Here is a 20,921-nt window from a genome sequence, read left to right as displayed (position 1 = left end):
CGCCTTTGCGTTGCTGGCAGTTCCTTGTTATAAGATGAAAGGGGTTTTTAGATCTTTGCAGGCTCAAAGCTGGCGTGTGTGCATGCGTGCGTGCGTGTGTGTGTGTGTGTGTGTGGCCTCCCAGCACCTCCCTTCCTCCCTGCCTCTCACCAGCAGCCCCGCTGGGGCCCAGGCATTGTGTCAGGTGCCTCCCAAGCCTCAGGGACCAGGGTAGAAGAACAGCCTCCAACACGGGACCAAGAATCCCTCCCAGCCAGGAGGTGGGTAAGGCAGGGAGGTGGGTGTGGGGAAGACTGCCTTCCTACAGCCACCGAGAAGGCCTGGTCCCAGACTCTGCACCCATCCCCACTCCCCATCCCCCGCCCCTCCCATGAGACGCAGGTGGAGGACAGGGACCAGGCTGTCTTTCCAAGCTGGTCTCTCTTTGTTCCCTTCCAGGGATAAATAGGCCCCCCAGTTCCTCTCTGCAAGGAGATGGCCAAGGGGGCCGTGGGCTCTTTGTTTTCCTTTGTGTTTACTGTCTGCCCTGCTCAAGCCCCACACGCATGCCCCCGCCCCCACCCCAACCTGGCCGGTGTGCGTGCTGGTGTGTGTCACTGCTGGTCTGGCTGCGGCCTCCCCTTTTTTCAGACCTGCTTTCTCTGAGTACCCGCTGGTGGACCTGCTTTCTCTGAGTACCCGCAGGCAGAGGTGAGGGGTGCAGAACAAAGCGGGGAGAAGGGGAACAGGGGAAGGTCGGGGATCCCTGGCATGCCCTGCCCTGAGGAGGTGGGTGTTAATATTACACCTTGGTGCCAGGCACTCTTGTGTCTGCATGGGAGCCACAGGGCCAGAGGGAAGCCTGAGAAGTAAGCCATGGCTCTGTGTGGCCGCAGTGGGGTCGCCTCACTGCTGAGCAGCCTTTCTGCAACCCCCCCCCCCCCCCCCCCGTAGCACCCTATGATTTCAAGTCTGTCTGGGAATCTGAAGAGGGAGTCCCAGAGATCAAGGGAGGTGGCTCCCTGCACACATGCTGTGACAAGGTGCCCTTCCAGGAATGAACGTGGTCTTAGCACCATCAGCGGGCGGCCCCGCATCTGGTCTGTGCCAAGCCCTGTGGTGGCTGCAAAGAGAAACCAGACCAGGCCCTTCCCCTGGAGGCCCAGGGAGGTGGTGGGTCGAGACCAGGCCGCGGCTACCTTTGCTGAGAAAGCAGGCTGGGATGCAGACAGGACTCTCCAGCTCTCCCTAGCTGGCCACCTTGCGGGGCTCTCAAGCCTCTTCAGGCCCCCAACCCGCCCTCCCCAGGATGCAGCACCCATCAAGCTAAGGAAGGGAGAGGGGACCTCCAGCCTTTGAGAGGGTCCCTGCTGTGACACGGGCCCAGCTCTAGAGGCACCTTGAACCATACAAACACCAGTTGCTCGCCTGCCCGCCCACATGCAGTCAGAGAGGCTTAATAAATATGTTCGTCTGCCCCCTCTCAACCCGCCAACCCCTGCCTTGTCCATCTGTTCACAGACGGGAAGTGCAGGTGTTGGGGGGAGGGGGGGGAGTAAGCGGTCTGTAAACGGAGGCGGGAATAGAGTCCCCTGAGGCTGGTTGTGGCTGGGCAGACCTCGGACTTAGAGCATGTGAACTGCCTGCCCTACAAACCGGAAAACCACTGGCTTGGGCAAGGGGGACCTCCCGCTTTGGGGCGGCCACATAACTGGGTGTCAGGAAGCGCCCAGGGGTGCTGGTGACGATGGCGCACGCTGGGCTGAGCAGGGGAGTGAGAGCCCATCAGGTGTGGAGGCCAAGGCGGGGTCAGAGCCGATGGGGACATGAGGCACCCCGAGAGGAGAGGGAAAGCCCGGTGGGGAACTGGTGGGCAGAGGCTGGCGCATCCTCTCGGCGCTTGTACTCACTTCCTGAGCCACACACACTTCTTCCGGGGCCGTGGGAGCAGCGGCATTGATTCTCCTTGGTTCTGGGGGCCAGGGCTACACTCTCAAAGGCTCTAGGGGAGGAAGGACCCTTCCATGCCTCGTCCAGCGCCCGGTGGCTCCAAGTGCTCCCTGGTTTGTGCTTGAACGGCTCTCATGAGTGGCTACGTCCTCAAGTGGGCCCTCTCGTGTCTTCTCCTCTTCTGGTTCTTGGAGGACTTGAGTCACGGGCTTATGCCCCTCCCGTGCGGAGATCTTTAAATGCAGCTGCAGCGACGGGAGAAAGAAGGCTTTGTACTCCCTCCTGTAGAGTTACCGTCTCGGACGCCCACCGGGGCAGCTCTGCCCTGTTCCATAGGGTCGCTGTGTGTCAGCATTGACAGATGGCAGTGAGTTTGGGTTCAGCCCTTACTTGAAAGTGCCCGGCGGCACCGCGGGGAAAGCGCTGCCCCCACCCATCGCTGCGAGGGAGAGAGATGGAGCAGTCGGCTCTTACAAAGATGTGCAGCCCCACAGCCCCGCAGGCCCTTCTGCTCTGTGCTTCGGGGTGGCTGCGAGCAGGAATTGTGGGGCTGGTTCGATTTTATGACAGCCAATGCAGGTGAACAGGGTGCCCACTCGGCTCTGCGGAGCCTGTTTCTTGTCGTTGTGACATTGCTACGTAGCAGCCTGACTCACAGGTCTCCTACCCCCCCCCTTTTCCCCACACCCCAGCTGTAGGCCCTGCGCCTCTGCCTGTCTGTGTGTCCCAGGCCGCTGGGATTTTCCATGACACCCCATGGGCCAGGGGTGGAAGGCAGGCTCTGGGGCTGGCCGGAAGGACACTGTGCCCAGGAGATGGATGACTTCCCCGCCTGGCCCTCTCACTCTCCCCGGGACATGCACTAGCTGCCGGTGGAGGCACGGGAACAGGAAGGACATGGGCTTCTCCACGGGATGCAGCCGGGCCAGGCTGGCCGAGGGACACCAGTCTGGAGAACAGGCTTGGGGTCCTGATGACCTTTGGAGCTACCTCTCCCTCTCCCATGTGTGGCCTTCAAGGAACTTAGTGCTTTTAGCAGGTGTTACTGCGCTCCTCCTGTGAGCCTGGGTTGGGGCGTCCACCATGGGGTGGCCACCGGGGTCCGTGTTGTAAGAACACAGATGGTGGAGCACCCCCTGCCCCCACAGCTTCCTCTCTTGTCTATTGGCTCACTGAGGGGGCCCCTTGGACTGGGCATCTGGGGGGCACTCTCATCCCGTCCTGCTTCCCCACTCTGGGTCACCCCAGGCTCCAAGCTTGACCCCAGGGCCTCCTTCAACAGTGAGGGGAGGGAGACTCCCCACTTCTCCAGGTATTCAGAGCGGGGACCCCGGATTTGACTCTAAGACTGACGTTCCTGAGCACATTCGCAGGAGGCCGCCGTGGGCTGGGCCGTGGGGAAAGGAGAGAGCAGGTTCTGGCGTTTATGTAACGGTGCCCGCAGCACAGCCCTGGCATGCAGTACACCCACGGCGAGGCTGGGCATGATGCTTCCTCTGCCTGTGGCTGATGGGGCGTCACTGACATTGAACTCTGAATGAGTTTGGGGAGAGGGGCTCAGCTGGGGATGGGACCGCTGGGGGAGTCGTGTGTGCAGAGCACATGGGAGGCGATGGCATCGCTTGGGGGGGTGGTGGTGAAGAGAGGCCAGGGGTGGCCTTGAAGTATGCTTCATGGACTAGAGAAGGCTGCAGACCAGCCTTCCCTCCCTCCAGGCTCTGAGTGGCCCCTAGGTATCGTTTGTGGGCTTCACGTGTTTTTTTAAAAAAAAAACTTTTGAATTAGCACTGAGTGTTTTAAAAGATGAGGGGATTTCTGGTCTCTTGAAACCCCGAAAGGACTCTGGGCACCCCACCCAGTGCAGCCTGGGGCTGTGTGTGGGTGGAACTGCACGTAGACTAAGTCTTTGCTGCCCAGTGAGGCCCCCCACCCCCACTCCACCCAGCTGTCCAGCCCCTGGAGGCACCGGGTTTTGCCATCTCTGCCCTCAGGAAGGGGTGGAGGGAAGGAACCCGGTGGTCGGGCAGGGGGTGGGTGCAATGGGGGTGGGGGGCATGGGGAGCCTGGCTGGAGTCCCGTAGGAAGACCCTGTCCAGGGGGAGGAAATGGAGGTGGTTTGGTGTGGTGGGAGAAGAGGCCAAGACGAGAAGGTGCCAGACCCCAGAGCCACACCCTCTCTGCCCACTTTCTCAACCGTGTCCTGCCTTCCTCTTCCTTCCTCTTCCTCACTTCCCTTTCTCTGCCTGCCCTGCTCGGGCTGAGCCCCAGCCCTCCGCCTCCAGGGCTGCGCCTTCTGGGTGGCAGGTAAAGAGGGACCCCGGGCGGAGATGCCCGTGGCAGCCGATGGGTGGCCTGGCCCTTGCTGGGATATAAGTCAGCTCTGCCGAACCATTCTCCCCTCTCACAGACCAGCACATCCAGGGAAGGTGGGCACCAACTGTGGTGAGCAGCCAGGGGAGGAGTGCAGCTCGTTTCTAGCCACGTTGAGGCACCCGCGTGCCCCCTGCCTGAGTGAGGTGAGGAGCAAGCGCGCCTTGCTCAGCCCCCAGACCTGCCCTGGCCTTCCCTTCCCTTCCCGAGCTGGGCAGATTGCTCCTGCAGCATCCTGGGAGCCTGCTGAGTGTCCAGACTGGTGCCTGGGGCGGGGAAGTGGAGATATAACTCTGGCCCTTGCCAGAACTAGGGATCAGGGCATAGGAACAGTGAGCGCCCCTAGTCTGGAGGCTCCCTGGAGTAGAGGCCCAGTGGCCCTGGAGGAGGGGAGCACCGGGCATGACTGGGAAGCTGGTCTGGCTCCGCTGTGGGGCATGGGCTCTGTTGGAGGAATGTGGCATCAGGGCTAGGACCAATGTGCCGGGCGGTAGAGGGAGGGCCCCCCTGGAATTCACACAGACTGTCCGTGGCGTCCAGGATCCGGTCAAACCTGTGTTCTTTATTAAGCCCCTCCTTCCTATGGTCCTACTTGGCCAAGGCCTGGGAAACTTGGGGGACAGACAGTCCAGCTGGTGGGTTTGGGTGGTCTCCATTGGCAGTGTTGCTGGGAGGGGAGGCAGGTCTCCCTCTGTCTCCAGCCTCCTGGAGGTCTGGAGGGCAGGGTCAGGCACAGCTGAGGTGCCGCTCATGCACACAGTCAGGCTCCGCAGACCAGGGAACCTTAGACTCAGCACGGACCTTAGGGCCCACCCCGAGGGCCTTGGTGGCCTGCAGGCTCTTCTCGTGTGACATGGAGGCAGTGGGACTGCTACAACCCTGTCTCAGCAGACTGACCCAGCCCACCTGCCTGGTCAAGCGTGCCCCGTGCTACGTCTCATTCTTCTCATCTGTAGCGGCTCTGGTGGTGGCGTGGGTTACATGTTGGGTTTCCACCTTCAATCTCAGCAGTTCAAAACCACCAATGGCTCCACTAGAGAAAGATGAGGCTTTTTACTCCCCTAAAGGGTTATGTCGCCGAAACCCGCAGGGGCAGGTCTACCTTCCCCAGGAGTCGGCATCGACTGGATGGCAATGAGTTTAAAAATGACAAGTGAGACTGAAACAGACAAATGTGACTCTCCTGAATCATTGACTTTGTGTCGTCCCCCCAAATGACTCACGAGCTGTATCTCGTTAGTGGGGACCATGCATCTCCAGGCACACACAGCAGGGACTTAGCCCAAACTTTCAGACCTTGTGGGCCTCCTAAGGTCCCTTCTGTCACAGAGGCCCTAAAGGCTCGGCGGTGAGAAGGGGGCCCAGAGAGCCTCGGGCACCTGGACCCAAAGGGCACCCTTCTGTTCTGTTCTCTCTTGTAAAGGAAACACGTCCACAGTTCCTTAGGGCTCTGGGGATGACGCCAAGCCTGGGCTGCTGGTGCCATCGGAATGAGCAGGAGGAGTCGGCGGGTGGCAACCAGTATTTGGCTTTAGGGCCAACGTGACATCTGACCAGCTAGCTGAGTGCGGGGCAAACCTGAGCGCCCTACCCTCCGCCACCACCCTTCTCTGGCCCATCTGAGAGCAGCTTGGCTTGGGGGAAAGGGTTCTCAAACTTGAGCAGGCGTTAGAACCACCGCACTGGTGGGAAGTGTTACTTTGGTTATTTTTAGCACCCAAGCCTTTGCTTCTCAAACACCTTTGCCAGGTGCTGCCGCTGCCGCTGCTGCTCTGGGGACTGTCCCAGGGGAGGACTTGGCTGCTGAGCACAGACTTCCGAGTCCTGTCGCCCTGAGTGAGGCGGAGGAGAGAGGAGGGCGCCGAAGGAGTATTGGGGATGAGGCCCAGGGGCTGCACACTGTCCGGTCCATGGTGGGACTCCTGCCCGGAAAGAGGGGAGGAGGTGGATGTGGCAAAAAGAATTCGCACGCTGGTATGGACACAAGAGGTAGGACCAGAGGGAAAGTAGAGAGACCGGGAGAGGCCTCCCTAAGGACATGAATCAAGTGATCTCCCTCCTCCTCTCTTTTGTAGCCAGTTGTCTGAGCAGCTCATGCCCCACAGCTCGCTCTGCCTGTGAGGACACTTCGTGGCTGGCTTCCTCTCTGTGGATCTTACTGTTTCCACTGCCGGGGGGTCCTGTTGTGCTCATGGCTGTGGGCCCTGTACCACCGGCATCAGGGGATGGAGTCGGTGCTCTGTAAACACAGCTCAGTGGCTTTGCAGGAGACGGCCTGCTGAACAGGCTTGAATCCCGGCCTGGCCACTCTCTTCAAGCTGCGTGGCTAGGACATGATTTTGTCTCTTGGGCCCTGGTGTGTGTGTCTGTGAGACAGGGCTAACACCCGCTGAGGAGCACCCAGGGAGTTTCTGTGACCACCACATCCTGGTGAGAAGTTTATGAATCGAAGCTGTGGCCATGCGATATCTCCTAGCGCTGTGCCCCAGGGTAACCTGAGCTGGGGTGCTGTCGAACTCCGGGGAGGCAGGAGGCCCACTGACAGAACCATCTGGCGTTAGCCCCAGGGTCCTGGGCTCCTGGCCAGTCTCGGAGGAAGGGTCTGAGGTAGCTGCAGGCCCTCGCCCAGGCACACAGCGGGCTCTGACCCCTTCCTCCACCCCTGCCACCCTGTGACCCTGGTCCTGGGCCAAGCTAAGTTTAGCCGTGAACTGCGTAGGCCACCCCATCTCTGTGGGCAAGGCGGGGGTGGAGAGGAACTCAGCAGGTTTCCTGTCCGCTTCCTGGCCAGCAGACAGACAAACTGGTCACCAAGAGGTGAAGCCAGGGTTATTTTCAAACCAAGCCCGAGTTGTCAAGATAAGAGCTCCTAGCCACGGCCTTGTGAGAAGGGGTCCTTTGGGGGTGGAGACTCCATGTGTGTGTTCATGCACGTAGCTAGCTCGTGGTTTGGAAACGGCCCTAGCCACCCACGGCTCTGAAGGTCCACACACCGTGGCTGCCCCCTTCATGCTTCTGGCCTGAGTCACCCCAGCTTGTGCCTTCCCTGCCATCTGGGAAGGGAAAGGAGACGTTTTGAACTTGATCCTGACTAGTGGGCACAGAGGGTCGTTGCCCCATCCCATTCCATCCCAGCCTGGCCCTCCCTGCCCATGCCTTCAGGTGCTGCAGACAAGCCATGCGCTGGGAGCTTCAACCAGGAGTGAAGTGGCGGCGGCCCTGGGGCCTGGGCGGGAGGCAGTGGTTCAGGCCAGGAGGTGAGTCGGGAGGAGCCTCGCGCTCTGCCTGCCGGGAACTCCAGGTCCTAGGAGGAGCCGAGCACTTGCTGGGGGGCAGGGTGGACACGCAGGGTGACATGCCAAGGAGCAGCCGTCATCTCAGCTCACAGGAGCGGTTTGTGCTTCCTGAGCACTTTTGAGCGTGTGTGCCTCCACACCCCTGTGAGTCGGGCCGGGCTGGTGCGTTTGGCAGGTGAGGAGACAGGGGGTGGGGTAAGCCGAGAACTGGGTGAGAATGTCACGCAGCAAAATCCTCGGTGCTCCTACGTACTGATCTGGAAAGCCGACTCCGGTGGGGGAAGACCCTCACAGTCATGTGATATTATAGTAAGTAAATCTTAATACATATTCTCATGACTGGACACAATCCTCCCAATAACCTCCCACCCCCACCCCCATTAAGGAGCTGTCTTAAAGGAGCTACCATGATTGATGAATTGTTTCTGTGTCTTGACTACTTCACTAGGCTTGGGGGTTACCTGTGGAGAAGAGCAGTCAGGCTCTATAGCCAATCCAAGGTAAAATGTAGCAAACTCTGTGTCGACATCTCTAGCGGATACTGACGGAGATTAGAACCCCTGGGAGGCCTCAGAGGGCTTTGAAGTCAACTAGCACAAGGTCAAGACGATGACTCACCTCATTGCTAGGTATATTATGCTACCCGGTTATGCTGTTACCCAGTGACTACGGACATGGTAGCTATGTGACGTGCATGCCTTATGAAAGATCTGTGGGCCCCCTTGTATAGGCCCATGGGGAAATACAGTCACTCTGTCAGTCCTTTGCCCTGCTGTCTGTCTTTAATATTTTCCATATTCGCAAAGTCACTCCCCAGGACCCGTTCAAGTGTTGGGGAGCCCCCCTCACCCCAACAGGAGGGGAAGGAGTGGATGATACGTGTGGAATAAGTGACTCTGTGCCCGGCCCTGGGCTAAGCACCCAAGATACATGATCTTGATTAACTCTCACTATCCCAATGGATATCAGGCGGCTGTTAGCCCCATTTCCCAGGGAAAGCAGTGGCGTCCAAGAGACACCGACTCACCGGCGTTCACTCAGCAAAGGGCAGCAGTCAAGATTCAGACCCAGGTCAGGCTGGTTCTACAGCCCAGGCTCTGATAACCCTGTGTCCGTGTCCTCCTTCCAGTCTTGTTGGTAGCCCTGCTGTCACCGTCTCTGAGGGCTGACTGCTCCTGCCAGAGTTCCTTGTAAGTGTGTCTCTGGTCCGCTCTGTCATGAACCCCTGTAAGTAGGCGCATCAGCCTGGATCTGTTCGTGGCAGCTTCCCCCGTGTAAGAAAACGTGCCCAGGCAGAAGCACTTGCTATGTTGATGCATCATCTGGTCACCGCAGGTAAATCTGCTGGGCATGTGTTGTCGGAGTATGACCTGAGTAACAGGTCTGTCCCCCATGCAGCTTGCACACCAGCATGTGCATCTTCCGTCAGCCACTGCGTGCCGCGGTGCACCAGCTGTGGTGGCCAGAATGCTCACAGGTTTGCCAGTTAGGCAACAACGTGGTCATCATCCGTTGGTGACCGGCTGTGGCCATCCTCCATCTTGGCATAACACCCACTTTCCCATAATGGCCCGGCCTTCGAAACCTAACCATGTCGCCGATAAGTGAGGAGTGGGTAGATTAAATAAATATGACCCATAAATAAATCCTCGTCTCTCCATTCCACAGGGGAAGAAACTAAAGTTCCGAGGTCTTGAGTGATTTGTCTGAGGACAGCTGTCTGACAGGCGCGGGGGCTGGGGGACTAACTCTGTCTCCTCCAATGTCCGTCCTCTTAACCCCTGGCTCAAGGTCCTGCGTGAAGTTGGCCTTAGGCTGCATTGGTCCTAGGGGACTGTGACAGCCCGCCGTTGCCCTGCACAAAGATAGACGGGGAGCATCAGAGACTTGTTGGGTAGGGAGGAGGACTTCTCAGTGGCGGGACTGGGTGATGACGCCAAACCTCAGTGGGTGGCGATGCCAAACCTCAGTGGGTGGCATCTGTCCCTGTGTTGGCATGGAAACAGGGGCTTCCAGCGGTTGTCTGTTGCCAAGGACTCTCCCAATGACTGGTCAGGGCCTGCTGTGCTCACAGCTTGTACAGGGGCTCCAGAGGCACTCAGAAGCCCCAAACAATCTCGCCATTGCCCGCTCTCTGTTAGAACTCCATGACTGGGATCCACGGGAAGCAGCCGCCCTCCCAGTTTGGCCGTGGACCACCCTGGCTCTTCTTTCCCTGCCCATTGACGTTTCCCTAATGGGAAAACCAGGGCTGGCCTGTTTCTGCAATTATCTAGCGAGTGGCTGCTGGGTGTGGAGAAGAGCAGCTGGCAGACTGCCCCTCCGCTTGTTTCTCACCCCACCGTCCTTCCAGTCTGCTTCCTCCACTTTCACTGGTCCCCAGAGTTCCTTCTCAGGGGGAGCCACCCCCCAGAAATACACTTGCCTGCAGACTGACTTCTGCAGAGCCCAGACCACCCTCCTGCCCCCCCCATGCAAGCCCACTCCTTTCTTGTCTTGCTGGCGCGTCCGGCTGCAAGCAGGGTGGAGCTGCCTGAATCATTGGAGCAGCTGGCTGTGCACAAGGTGGCTGGCAGCCAAGGGAAGCCACCTGTGTCTTCCCTCTTGCCAGGGATGAGCTGCAGAGGTGCCCTCACCTGGTGACGCATGCCTGCTCCTTTGTGCCCATTAGGTCTAAAGACTGGCACGTTCCTTGTCCTGGGGCAGGTGGGAGGCCAGAAGGTATGTGTGTCTGAGCTTGGAGTGCAGAGCGGTCTCCAACTCAGCAAATGTTGGCGTGAGTGTGCGCTGTTCACTGTGCCGCATGACCACCGATGCAATAATACTGGCAAGCCTCCGCTTGTTTAGGAAGGAAACTGGCGCTCAGAGAGGTGAATCCACACACCCAAGGTCACACAGTGAGACAGGGATGGCTTGGGAGCCCAGTCCCTATCTCTTAGCCACTCGGTTTTACCGCATTGAGAGAAGATGGCATCTGCCAGAGAGGATTCCGTAGAGGAAGAGAGAGCTGCTGTAGTCAAGACTGTCTCCATTTCGGGTGCCAGACAAATAACTCAAACTGGCTGAAACCCAAAAGTGGACGTGTTGGCATAGAGGATGAATAGGTCCATCAGTCATGACTGCAAACATTACCTGGATCTGGAAGCTCAGACTGTGTCCCCAGGACCAGGCACAGAATCCTGTGTCCTCTGTTGGCCTCTTTCTCCAGGAGGAGCTCCTTCATGGTAGTAGCGAGCCATCAGCCCTAGAGGTGCAGTTTTGTTCTCGTGGTAGCCCTAGGCAACACGGCCAGTCCTTCTCGCCATTGGTCCAGGATTTCCGAGGCATGTCTCCCATTGGTCTGAATTGAGTCTAATGCTCCATTCCTGAACCTATCACTATGACCAAGGGAGTTGAATAGGCTGATGGTCTGGGGCCTGGGTTATCGACTCACCCTTGCAGCTGGGAGATGGGTTCGTTCCTGCCCTGTCTCCCACAGCACTTTGCTTTTCAACTGGGTTCAATACTTCATTGCTGGGGCCACAATGAACTCACAATGCTCATGCTTATGGAGTGTATTAGAGAAGTTACCGGGGTGCAGTTATAGTAAGAAATACTAAGGATATCGCTGTTCTGTCTGGCCAGTTTGTTCTCTGCCACACCCACAGGTTCTCTTCTGGCCTTCAGCCGAGGCAGTGCTCCAACACTCGTTAAGGGGCATCCTACTCCACTATAACTCCAACCTGAAAGTACCAGTTCCCCTACCCACCCACCCCTTACATGCCCAGAGGCATCCCGTTCCACGAGTCAGCCACCTAACCCGAAGCAAGCAGCTTTACTTACTCGGTGGGCCAGGAAGTCCACTGCTCTGTCTCATCCTGGCTCTGCTGCTCTGCTGCTCCCCGGGGGTTGAGCTGTCACCTGGGTCAAGGAGGCTCAGTGCCCAGGGATCTCAGGGTCCAGAGGACACGCCCACTCCTGGCTCGTGTCTCTTGCTGGTAGTTAGATCCCCCTTGCTTGCTTCTGAGATGACCGAGTTCACGCCCACCAGGCTCATTCACAGCTGAATCATATCATCCCATCAGTATCTTCTTCCCCGGGACCATTTGGAGTAACAAAGGCTTTGGCCAGAAGCACCTTGTTCAATAATTCACTGCGTTGCTATTCCCCATCCAGACCATCTGGACTAAGAATGGAAAGGGCAAAGTGAGGTGCTATTGCCAGAAAGGGGGTTGGCTACAAGGCCAGAAACAGATGGGTTACTAAGCCAAGGTTGTGGGTGACTGCGCCAAGGTTGACAGCAACGTATTGGGGGATGAGGGGTGGTTCTTTCCCAAGGCCAGACTGAGGTTCCCGAGGAAGTCACAGGGGTTGGTCGGGAGTGCTGTTGGTTGGGTGGCCTTCCCCGATGCAGGGACGCTCGGTGTGACTGTCTGCCTGTCTCTGTTCCAGGTCAGCACGGGCCATGGCGCTGGGGCTCTTCCGGGTGTGCCTGGTGGTGGTGACGGCCATCATCAACCACCCGCTCCTCTTCCCTCGGGAGAACGCCACCATCCCGGAGAACGAGGAGGAGATCCTGCGAAAGATGCAGGCGCACCAGGAGAGGCTGCAGCTGGAGCGGCTGCGCCTGGAGGAGGAGGTGGCGCAGCTGGCGGCCGAGGAGGTGGCTATGGAGCAGGCGGCAGCCGAGGGCCCGCCGCCGAGCGAGACCCACACCGCCTGGGACCTCTGGAGTACCCTGTGCATGATCCTCTTCCTGATGATCGAGGTGTGGCGGCAGGACCACCAGGACGGACTGCCCGCCGAGTGCCCAGCGGGGGACGAGGATGAGCTGCCTGGCCTGGGGGCCACCCCGCTCCTCGGCCTCACCCTGCCCGACAAGGCCACGCTCGGCCACTTCTATGAGCGCTGCATCCGGGGGGCCACGGCCGATGCCGCCCGCACCCGGGAGTTCGTGGAAGGCTTCGTGGACGACTTGCTGGAAGCCCTGAGGAGCCTCTGCAACCGGGACACGGACATGGAGGTGGAGGACTTCATGGGGGTGGGCAGCATGTACGAGAACTGGCAAGTCGACAGGCCCCTGGTCTGCAACCTCTTTGTACCCTTCACGCCCCCTGAGCCTTACCGCTTCCACCCCGAGCTCTGGTGCTCCGGCCGCTCAGTGCCCCTGGGCGGCCAGGGCTATGGGCAGATCAAGGTGGTGCGCGCGGACGACGCAGCGCTGGGCTGTGTCTGCGACAAGACCAAGCTCGGCGAAGACATGCTGTGTCTCCTGCACAGTCAGAACGGCAGGCGCCGGCCTGGCGGGGAGATGGAGGAGCTGCTGTGCGCCTCGGGGTCCCCGTACCTGGACACCGTGCAGGTCATGAAGTGGTTCCAGACGGCCCTCACCCGGGCCTGGCACCGCATCGCCCACAAGTACGAGTTCGACCTGGCCTTTGGCCAGCTGGACACCCCGGGCTCCCTGAAGATCAAGTTCCGCTCAGGGAAGTGTATGCCCTTCAACCTGATTCCCGTGATCCAGTGCGAGGACTCGGACCTGTACTTTGTCTCCCACCTGCCCAGGGGGCCCTCCCAGGTGAGCCCAGCATCCAGCACCGACTGGCTCCTGTCCTTCGCAGTCTACGAGCGGCACTTCCTCCGGATGAAGTCCAAGACGCTGCCCGAGGGCGCCTGCCACCTCAGCTGCTTACAGATCGCCTCCTTCCTGCTCTCCAAGCAGAACCGCCTGACCGGGCCCAGCGGGCTCAGCACCTACCACCTGAAGACGGCCCTGCTGCACCTGCTGCTTGCTCGACCGGGCCCCGACTGGAGGGCCGAGCAGCTGGATGTCCGGCTGCGGGAGCTGCTCCGATCGCTTGAGAAGAGCCTGCTGGAAAAACGGCTCTGCCACTTCTTCATCGGCAACCGCAAGGTGCCGGAGGCCACGGGACTCCCGCAGGCCATCCGCAGGGCCGAGCCCCTCAACCTCTTCCAGCCCTTCGTCCTGCAGCGGAGTCTCTACCGCCAGACGGTGGACTCCTTCTATGAGATGCTCAAGAACATCCCGGCCCTTGTGAGCGAGTATTCCCTGCACATCCCTTCGGACCATGCCAGCCCGCTCCCCAAAGCTGTCATCTTGTAGGACATTGGGGACCCAGAGGCCATGCCGGTGGGCACCCCAGCACACCTGTACTCTACAAGCCTTCATGGGACGATGGTGGCTCTGTTGGGACCCGTGGGTCTTTGTGCCTGGAAAGCAAGGGTCCGTAGATAGGAGGAAGCTGGTGTGCCTGGACAGCCATGGGGCCTTTAGATAGAAGCTGTTGTGGGGCTGGGGAGCTGCTCCTGTGCTAGGCCACTCTTACATCTCCGTGGATGGCCAAGATGGGGTCAGAGCCCTCTGAGGACACCAACATAGACACAATTCCAACACGGGCTTCACACCGCATGTCCAGCCTTTGCTTGAATGTTCCCAGAGGAGCTGCCAACATGCCGGCTGACCAGGAACAGCGAGAGGACTTCAGCCAGGACACTGATAGCTATGAGCTGGGGAGGCTGGGCCCTCCGCTCAGGGGCTGCACGGCACTTGGCATCCCGTAGGCTGCCACCTGCCTACTCTGTGTGGGGGAAAGACCTGGTAGAGATCCAAGCTCATTGGTGGCCACATTCTGAGCCTCACGTCTTCCCCTCCTCCCCACAGCATGGTGGGTCTCAGCATGTGGGGAGTGGGGGTGGACACTGGGAGGCTGCTCAGAAGAAGAGGCCCAGCTCCCTGGGACAAGCCTTATTAGCCCCACAGAGGGCCAAGGAGGTTATCTGTACCTCCCCAGCATCTGGCTCTCCCTTCAGTGTAGGCTGGCCACGCCCCCCACACAACACCCAGTTCAACAGGAGTGCCCAGGGCACCTCAAGAAGGGCAGGCAGGAAGGAGTTTTCCCCCTGCCCCTCACCCCCAGAGTACACTCACACCAGGGACTCAAGAAAGCTCAAGGAGATGGACAGTGTACATGGCTAAGGGCCCAGGGCCCCTTAGCTGTGAGCAGGCCCCTGACATTTCTAGGGGACCTTCCGAGTAGTCTGGAGTTTCACAGGGTGGCGGGCTTGGGTCTGTCCTCCCGGCCTGCCCTCCCTTGTCCTTCAGCAACTGGCCCCATGCCCTGGAACCAGCCTGCATGAGGGTGTCTTGTCAGGAGCCAGATCAGGACCCATTTCCCTCAGGATTCATCACCAGAATCAGGGGGTGGACTTCTTTATTTATTATCACCTGTGCCTTTCTTGCCCCCTCTGTCTTTACCCCCCTGCCCCCCCCGCCGTGCTTGGGGGAGACCCCAGCCACCAGGAACCAGCCTCCAAGAGCCACAAACAAACCTGAGTCACCTCCCCGACTGGACAAAGCCCACTGAGGAAACCACCCTCCAATGTCCTATTGGGACCCAGACAGCAGATCCCCCACGGGACGACGGGATCTTTTCTGTACCAGAGATACCTCTGAACTTGGGCGGGGCTCTCGTGGGACACCTGGTGTTCCATGCTGCCTTATTTTTAATAAAAGGAGAATGGTGCGCTTGCGCAGAGTGGAAGCGGTCTCCGGGTTTGTCATTCACCTGGGGAAACTTGGGAGGCTCCCCGGAGCTGCGAGCAGGGTTGGGTAGGGGGTGCATTTCCTGTTGACATACAGAAGCTCATCTTCCCTTTCCAGCAGACAGGAAACTATCTGCCCTGACAGACCCTTTCCAGCGCCTCCACCCTAAACCCCCCAACCGTGAGGCAGCACCTTCTGCAGAGTTGCAGAGAGCGCCTTGGGAAGGCAGGTGGAGAGTGGGTTCCTCCCTGCTGGCCGACCTCCTGTCACAGAGTGTGCACCCTGGGGACCCAGTGGTTACACTGCGGGCTGCTGACTGCAAGGTCAGCGGTACAGTACAGACCACCAGCCGATCCACAGGCACCCCATGTGGAGGAAGGCTTCTCCCACCCTTTATAATGGGCATTCTCTGGGGAATGACTTTCCCTACAGTAGCGCTCAGGGCAGAAGTGCCCTGGAGAGTCTGAGGCATCATGGGAACACAGCGTCTTGTGACAGGAGGAGCAGGAAGAGCGAGGGAGGCAAAGGGTGGTCGAGGCATCTTTCTGGAGCAAGTCCACAGGGTTGTGGCAGTTGCCGAACATGCATGAGGCAGGATGGAAGCTCGAAAAATGAGGAGAGCCAAGCTGTGCCCCGGGAGGGGCCGAGTCAGGTCGGTGCCTGACTACTTACCTGTGAACAGCACAGGCAAGACCAAGCCATGCTGGTGGGCTCCGAGGAGGGAGCCAGTTCGTTTGGGCTGCTTCTCCAGGTGAGGTCCCGGACTGCTCACGTTGGTATCACCTGGGGCAGGTTCCTGGGCCACACCGCAAATGACAGCATCTCCATTCTACCAAACTGCCCAGGAGATTCCCAGAGCCCAAGCAGCATAACTAGCTGAAAGCAGGTAGGGAAGGTCCCGGGGTGCTGCCCATAGATACAGGCTGTGTGCAGGCATTCCAGCCAGAACCATGGAAGACGGGGTGGAGGTGGGAAGTAGGAAAACCTAAGAAGGTAGCATTGAAGCAGGACCATCATCCTCACAGGAGACCTGGTGCTATAGAAGGTGTATAATACGTCGGACTGTGTGTTGGTCTGGGTTGACTAGGGGAACAAATTCATATTCATATGTGCATAAGAAAGAGCTTTATATAAAAGAGCAGTCGTATATTGAGAAAACAGCCCAGTCCAGTTCAAGTCTGTATGTCCAGTATTAGCCCATATGTCCGATACCAATCTAGAAATTCCTCTTCAGACTCATGAAACACATGCAATGATGCTGAATGCAGGAAGGTCACAGGCCAGTGGGTGGCAAGTCTGATGGATCCAGTGGCAGTGGAAGCATCTTAACGGTGGCAGGGATCTCCATGTGGCTCCTGCTCCAGGGCTCTAGCTTAGCTCCATGTGTTTTGTTGGTGGGAAGATGGAGCAGAGAGTCAGTTGTGTATCTGGCCTTCAGTCAGCTCTATCTTCCAAGGCACCTCCAAGTGAGGCCATCAAGCTGTGACTTGATTGACAGGCTAGACTCCACCCCTTTGCAAGTTGACACCAGACTACGTAACTACTACGGACTGCTAGCCACAGGTCAGGAGTTTGAAACCACCAACAGCTCCCCAGGAGAAAGACGAGGCTCCCTCCTGTAAAGTTTTACAGTCTCAGAAACCCACAGAGGCAGTTCTACTCTCTCAGATAGGGTCACTGTGAGTCAGAAATGATGCAATGACAATGAACTCAGAGAAACCAGGCTGCAGGGTGTTCTACCAACATTCAAATAGCCAAGGGCCACTCCAAAGTATTGTTACAACAATATCCCGGAATCTTTCTGAAAGGCAAATCGCAAAATGCGGAGCTACTGTTTCTCCTTCATCCAAGCACACACACTTCTGAGAATGTTTCCATCTCTCTTAGCTACTGCCACCCCAAAAGAATTGTGTGCCCTTCTATGTACCGCCTGTCGAAACAACACTTGGGGCATGTGGGGAAGACTGGAATCATGTCTGTGGTCATTTTTAAAATCATTTTATTGGGGGCTCTTACAGTGCCCGTGGTCTTTTAAACGTCCTTTGAATTTGGAGAACACAAGTCTGCAGGGGCAAGAGGAGAGCTGCAGGGTGGTTGGCGCAAGGTTTCCCAAAGAAAGTCTCCTGGGACAGCCCCCGAGACCCCCAAGGAATAAACAGGTGCACTGCCGTGCTGGGAAATGCCTTGAATCAATTTTCCTGGCCTTTTGCTCCGCAGGGCAGTTTTCAATTTTCCTAAAGTGTCTTCCCACTCAGCCCCCATGGCGGTCAGGTGTCCTTTGAGAAAAATCTGCCAAGAGGATTTCTTTGGGATCCCAAAGTGTATCCCAAAGTGTGTGACTGAGAGCGCTTGACTGCAGCCATCCACGGACTGCAGAGACAGGGTGAGACAGGTTTTGTTTAGAAGCAGCCTGGAAATGTATGAACTGAAGTCCAGGCAGCAATAATTTTTGCCTTGCCTTGGTATTAACTCAATTAATTCCCATGTCATCCCAGTGAAGTGGGGTCCCTTATTGTCCTCCCTGGTCTCCAGATGAAGAAACAGAGGCCCCGGGGCGAGTGGTGGAGCGGCATATACAAGATCCTGCTGGTGGGTAGCCAAGGCAGGCTTGGAACCTAGGCAGAGGTGGTACCTACTGAGAGCTCAATCAGCAAGGCTGGAAAGGTAGAGTGAGGATGAACCCTAAAAAGCCTCTGGCACTGAAGCCCGAGGCACACTTGGACGTGGACAACAGATAGTGGTGAGCCACTGGCAGGGTTTGAGTCAGGTGGTCAGCTGAGTGACCCCGGAACTACAGCATCCTTAAGGATGTTGTCAGGGCTGTGCTGGGTGCTGCTGGGTATGTGGCCAGCTTCCAAAGCCAGCTTGGTGGCCACTGGACAGCGGTGAGTGGAGCCCAGGAAGTTTTGACCTAAAGTCACGTGGGGCTGTGATTCAGAACATTCTCATGCCCCAGCCTGTCTGCACGTCATGGGATGAAGCTGGAAGATTGTTTGCTTTGGCCCAGGGGCCTCCGGGAGAGAGCCAAGAGCCACAGGGTGAAGGGAGATGGGTGCCTTTGAGTCCCCCATCCCAGACCTGCTGCACCCTTCTGTCTGTTCTCCCGCCTCCACCCTGAGGAGGAGATGGGAGTTACCGTCTCTGGTTACTGCCCAAGGATAGCTTGTTTTAGCTCGTTTGTTTTGAAATGAAAGTAAGGCACTTGTGATTTTTTTAAAAATCCAATGAATGACAGAAAACTGCCACCCCGACTTCTCAGACCACTCCCCAGAAATAACCAATATTAAATTTTGTCTGCTTCTTTCCAAAATTGTACTACAGATGGATGTGTCCTGTGTGTGTGTAACATTTGTTTTTTGTGCATAAATAATGCATTCCCTTCCTCCTTAAACTATCTTCGTGAACACCTGTACCCTAACTCACCCAGCCTCTCCCCGTCATACATGCCCCCTTGCTCCCAGAGCCAGGAGCACCTAGGTGGCCTCCCCGTTTCTGTTGTTCTAAACACGGCCATGAGCAGCATCTCTGGGCACACAGCCTGCTTGGAAGTGATCGGCCCTCTCCTCGTCACTGTCCTATTCTGCGCTCACCAAGGAGTTGGCGGGTGTCACAAGGGTGTCACAGTGACGGTGGGAGGATAGTCACTCGCCATGCGGTTGGAGTTGGCAGTTCCATTTCTCCCAGAGGTTCCTTGGAAGGGCCAGGGAGAAGCAGTTCTACTCTGACACACGTACTGGTCGCCCGGATGTGAGAACCATGGCTACTCACCAGCCTGTCGCTAGATTCAGCCCCTGCACAGTTGAATCACCAAAAAGAAGGCATGGCCTGGGATCTCTTCAGTCAGCACAGCCCAAGACCAAGGAAAAGGCATCTTGGCCCAGTGCTGAGGGAACCGTGTGCTCTGGCCTGGGTCCAGGGGGCTCTCTGTAGCAAACGAACGCAAGTGGAGGAGGACAAGGACTTGGTGCCCCAGGCCAGTGAGTAATGGAAAGGGAAGTGCTGTGGACCCTGACGCCTGATCCGAGCACAACGAGATGTGCTCTCACTAGCGCTGTCCCGGGTTTTACTCATCACCCAGGAGATGATGAGGACAGCCTCTCCAGAGAAAGTCTCCCCAAGACAGCTGCCTCTTTGCCTCCCAAATGCCTGTGCTCCGCTCACCGAAGCCCAAGGCCCATTTATTTCTTCCTGCGCGGCTTTATATTCCCATCCCTGTGGGGCTCCCCGGCAGCCCCCACAGAGAACCCAGAAAGTACAGCTGTCAGCCACACATTGCCTGCCAGCCAGAGAACCACACAGGCCTCAGAGCCATTCCTGCAGGAACAAGCGAGCGACCTTTCTTGTTTTCTTCGTGGGAAAGGCAGGTCTTAGCAGTGCAGGTGAGCGTTGTAGGACCTGGCGGGGTAGCAGCTTTGGGAGAGTCGGGTCCAATCTGTTTCCTTTCGGCCCTGCTGAAGAGTGACATTTTAGGTGCCTTTTAGGATAACTAGTTTAAAATGAAAAGAGGGAGCAAAGACCAGCTAGTGCCATTTCTCATAAGCCTGTTCTGTTAGCCTGGTGACCTGAAACAAATTTATAAACACTCATATGTGTATAAAAGAGAGTTTTATATAAAGGGTAATTGTCCATTAAGAAAACATCCCAACCCAGTCCAGTCTAAGTCCCTAAGTCTGATATTAGCCCATATGTCTGCGACCAATCTATAAAGTCCTTTTCAGACTCACGAAACACATGCAATGACGCCGAATGCGGGACGATCACAGGCCAGTGGGTGGAAAGTCTTTGGATCCAGTGGCAGTGTAAGCATTTCAGTGCTGACAGGGGCTCCACGTGGCTTCTCCAGCTCCAGGGTTCTGGCTGCATCAGGATAGGTCCATGTGGCTTCTCTTCAGGGATGTCTCCCAGGGAGTCAGCCTTGTCAGTGGAGCGTCTCCAAAGAAGTGAGCAGAGTGAGATGTCTCCCACCTCCAAGGAGGAAAAATAGGAGTTCCCAGAATTCCCAGGAGAAGGCCAGGCATACACAGAGACCTCATTGGTTATATGTTGACTGACAGGCCAGACTCCACCCCTTCCCTCGTAATCCTCTCAAATTGACACCAGATTATATAACTACCACACCTGACGTCCCAGCTGGCCAGCCACGACTCTGAGCCCCCACGGCCTCCCTGCTCCCCTAGAGCTGCGCAGTAGACAGGATTGCTAGAACGAAAGTGTCCTGGGCCGGTGGGACCCGCATGGACTGACCATGGCTCTGTCTTCCCGAAAGCATAGATAATGCTGAGCCTGCCCCTCTGGCATCCGAACCCTCCAGATCAGCCCCCAAACTGCTGAGTCAATGAGAACTAGTCTACCTATAGTCAGCCCCTCACTCCAGGCCTAGGGATCAAGCCAGACTACAGCAGAAGCCCGGAGTAGAGCCAGGCTCAGGGCCAGGGGTGCGGGTGGGGGGGGGGGATTAGACCAGCTATTCCGCATCAAGCTGGGTTGGAACTGAGGCGTGCGAATGAATGGAAAAGAAAGAGCTATGTACAAAGCATGGGATCGGGAGGACTCCAATCTGATGGGCTGAAGTCTCCAGTATATTTGAAGCTTGGTATATATACTCTTCTTACACAAGGGAATTGGTTACAAAACAAACATCAAAGAACTTAAACATTCCTAAACTCTTATCTATGCAAATGTTACTTAACTAGTCACAGTTTCTTAACTTTAGAATAATAAAAGCACTAGGTTCAAAGACAGTCACAGGGATATGCAAGGTTCAAGAGGGCCTCAAAGAGATC

The 20,921-nt window shown here is 57.3% G+C and overlaps 2 protein-coding genes across 2 annotated transcripts in view; one reads left to right on the top strand and one right to left on the bottom strand.

Moving 5' to 3' along the window:
- CFAP58 (cilia and flagella associated protein 58) overlaps nt 1-2,366 on the bottom strand; it is a 174,138-nt gene extending 171,772 nt beyond the window's left edge. Inside the window, exons 1-2 of the mRNA XM_075533461.1 lie at nt 2,320-2,366; nt 1,636-1,741 (exon numbers count right to left, since the gene is read on the bottom strand). Coding sequence (XP_075389576.1) covers nt 1,636-1,741; nt 2,320-2,366 — 153 coding nt within the window. The remainder of the gene's footprint in view (nt 1-1,635; nt 1,742-2,319) is intronic.
- The window catches only part of ITPRIP (inositol 1,4,5-trisphosphate receptor interacting protein), a 28,576-nt gene extending 13,440 nt beyond the window's left edge, over nt 1-15,136 (top strand). The window contains exon 2 of the mRNA XM_075534158.1: nt 12,027-15,136. Within this exon, the coding sequence (XP_075390273.1) occupies nt 12,040-13,698 (1,659 nt within the window). The 5' untranslated portion in view covers nt 12,027-12,039 and the 3' untranslated portion in view covers nt 13,699-15,136. The remainder of the gene's footprint in view (nt 1-12,026) is intronic.
- The last annotated feature ends 5,785 nt before the right edge of the window (nt 15,137-20,921 follow it).

Source organism: Tenrec ecaudatus, chromosome 16 (genome assembly GCF_050624435.1).
Source record: "Tenrec ecaudatus isolate mTenEca1 chromosome 16, mTenEca1.hap1, whole genome shotgun sequence".
Lineage (NCBI taxonomy): Eukaryota > Metazoa > Chordata > Mammalia > Afrosoricida > Tenrecidae > Tenrec > Tenrec ecaudatus.
The sequence above is the reverse complement of the archived record's forward strand: the minus strand, read 5'-3'. Positions and strand labels throughout refer to the sequence as shown.